This window comes from Palaemon carinicauda, chromosome 36, assembly GCF_036898095.1.
Source record: "Palaemon carinicauda isolate YSFRI2023 chromosome 36, ASM3689809v2, whole genome shotgun sequence".
Classification (NCBI taxonomy): domain Eukaryota; kingdom Metazoa; phylum Arthropoda; class Malacostraca; order Decapoda; family Palaemonidae; genus Palaemon; species Palaemon carinicauda.
Window position 1 is genome coordinate 13138112 of NC_090760.1, and position 2924 is coordinate 13141035.

The window sequence follows — 2924 nt, forward strand, 5'->3', positions numbered from 1 at the left end:
TTTGTTATCAAGAAGATTTGAAAAATGTATATTTTCCCAACATATTATCTTTGAAAAATGTAAACCCCATCACAGTCATATCCTTATGCCAGTGATGTTTGTAATTTCAAGCAGTACTGGAGTTGACTTTTTAATGAATCAACCGTATTTTCAGTATTCTTTAGTTAGCTCCCTTTAGAAAGCGTTTGTAATTTCAAACTATTCAGGAGATGACTTTTTAATGAATCGACCCCATTTTTAGGATTCTTTAGGTGCCTCCCTTTAGAACGAAGCATGGTGGCCCTTATTTAAACACAAACACTACCGCAAATCGCTCTAGTGTCTAGATTCATTGTACCAAGTTTGGTTAAATTTAAGATTTCAAATCATGAAAAGCTTATGCCAGGTAGGCTATATACACTAACATTCGACCCTGGAAATTCCTAGGCCAGAAAATCTCCCTTATATGGACCAGGTAAGCTTAAAATGGAAAAAAAGTACCAATTCTATAATAAGTTAGGTTGAAATTAACCAAATGATTCTGGAGAATTCAATTATGTGAAAAATCCATGCAAGACATAACAACAACAACTACTACTACTACTACTATTACTACTACTACTACTATCATTATTATTATTAGTAGTAGTATTATTATTAATTATTACTAATTATTAATCATCATCATCATTATTACTATTACTACTACTACTATTATTATTATTATTATTATTATTATTATCATTATTATTATTATTAGCTAAGTTACAACCTTAATTAGAAAAGCAAGATGGCATCAGCCCAAGGGCTCCAACAGGGAAAAATAGCCCAGCGAGGAAAGGAAAATAATAAACTACAAGAAAAGTAAACACACCCAGATCTTGAGGAATCCTTGACCTAAAATCTCACCTAACCTTCACCCAGGTATAAAAAATGCTTAATAAAACTTAAATTAGAATGAAATTAAATGCACAGACACTCACCCCACTCCGTGAGCTGCAAGCGTTTCATAGCCTTGTGCCATTTTGCCATCATTTTCATCATGGAAAACAGCCCTAGGAGGAAATCTGCGATGCTCAGCGCCGTTGAGAGGAGGCGCTGCTGATACCATCGGCGTAAAAATCCGAGTCCTTCATCTTTTAGAAGGGACGGATAGGATCTTCTTGTATCCTATTTTAGGATCTTTCTTTTTCTGACTATTTCGCAATGCATTTTGTCACTTCTCATTCATTTCTCTCTTTTTCTTGTGATTTCCCACCTTATTCTATTGGTTATCTCTTATTCTATTACGAAATTTATGTTCTTTCAAGTTTTCAAATTAAATTTCACTTGATCTCCATGCATTTATTTTTGTTAATTACTACTTTTTATATATAATCTTCCTCTTTGAAGCTTTTCTAATTTATTCTATTGGTTATTTCTTATTTTATTACGAAATTTATATATATACTTTTTATGTTTTCAACCTAAATTTCACTTGATCTCCACGCATTTATATTCGTTAATTATTACGTTTTCAATCGTATGTTAAGTTTTCTTATATTTTTTCTACAATTCTGTATTCTATTATTCATTAACAACTTATCACAGAAGTAAAAACATTTCAAACTATTACATTTTCACGTTTTTATATTTCCATTTACGTGTCAGTGTGAAAATGGCGGTTTCTGTTCAAATCAGCACCTAAGTACTTTCCTTACACCAGATAAACAGCGCATTTTAGGACTCTACAACTACTTAAACGAATCAATAACTTATGTTTTCACATGTTGGTATAATGTAATCTGTATTTGATAAAAAAAAAAAAAAAAATATCATGGACGTTTGTAAACTTAACACCAAATAGGCCTACATTAATAGTTAAGCTTAAAACGGCCTTAGTTTCTCTTCCACTAATAACTTAAAACGGCCTTAGTTTCTCTTCCACTAATAACTTAAAACGGCCTTAGTTTCTCTTCCACTAATAACTTAAAACGGCCTTAGTTTCTCTTCCACTAATAAACTTAAAACGGACTTACTTACTTTTCCAGTAACAATTTAACTTAAAACAGCTTTTGTTTGTTTTCCCAAAAAATTAATTTTTCCCTTAATTTTCCGTAAACCTCAGCCATTTTCCAACATTGTTTCCCGAATTTTCATCTATTTTCCGGGATTTTTCATTTAATTTCCTGGAACTTGATGATAAATTTTCCTGCATTTTTCACAAATCTTCCTGAGAGATCATTCATTTTTCATGGCACTCAGAACGCAGGCACATTTGCCTGTCATGATTTAAATCTGCGGAAGAAAAAAAAAAGTAAATAAATGAGGTTCAATTTATTTGTATTTTGATTCATGTTTATAATATCAGCATTCACTATTTTAGATGGAAAATTGTCCACAAAATGAGCGCTGAAAATATTTTTTTTATTCTATTATATATAAAGACAGATGAAGTATATGAACACAATATACATACATATATATATATATATATATATATATATATATATATATATATATATATATATATATATTTATATAAGGTCATTATCGTTAATAGGCGTAGATGATGATGATGACGTTCTATATATATATATATATATATATATATATATATATATATATATATATACATATATATACATATATATATTTATATCTATCTATATATATATATATATATTATATATATATATATATATATATATATATATATACACACACACACATATATATATATATATATATATATATATATATATATATATATATATATATATATATATATATCAACATAAATTACAACATACATATTGAATTTAAAATTTTGACCATTTACATCAAACTCTCACGGAGAGCTACGACTGAGTCGTATTTTCCCTAGGGCTTACATATTCACCTATGGAAATTGGGTCCTATGACCCAAAACTAGGTCCGGGGAGGTTATTCTGGAGTAAAATCTG

General features: G+C 29.1%; 1 protein-coding gene across 1 annotated transcript in view; it reads right to left on the reverse strand.

The window, feature by feature from the left end:
- Positions 1-1358, reverse strand: part of LOC137628754 (arrestin domain-containing protein 3-like) — a 116853-nt gene extending 115495 nt beyond the window's left edge. Inside the window, exon 1 of the mRNA XM_068359938.1 lies at positions 963-1358. Within this exon, the coding sequence (XP_068216039.1) occupies positions 963-1023 (61 nt within the window). The 5' untranslated portion in view covers positions 1024-1358. The remainder of the gene's footprint in view (positions 1-962) is intronic.
- Between the last annotated feature and the right edge of the window lie 1566 nt (positions 1359-2924).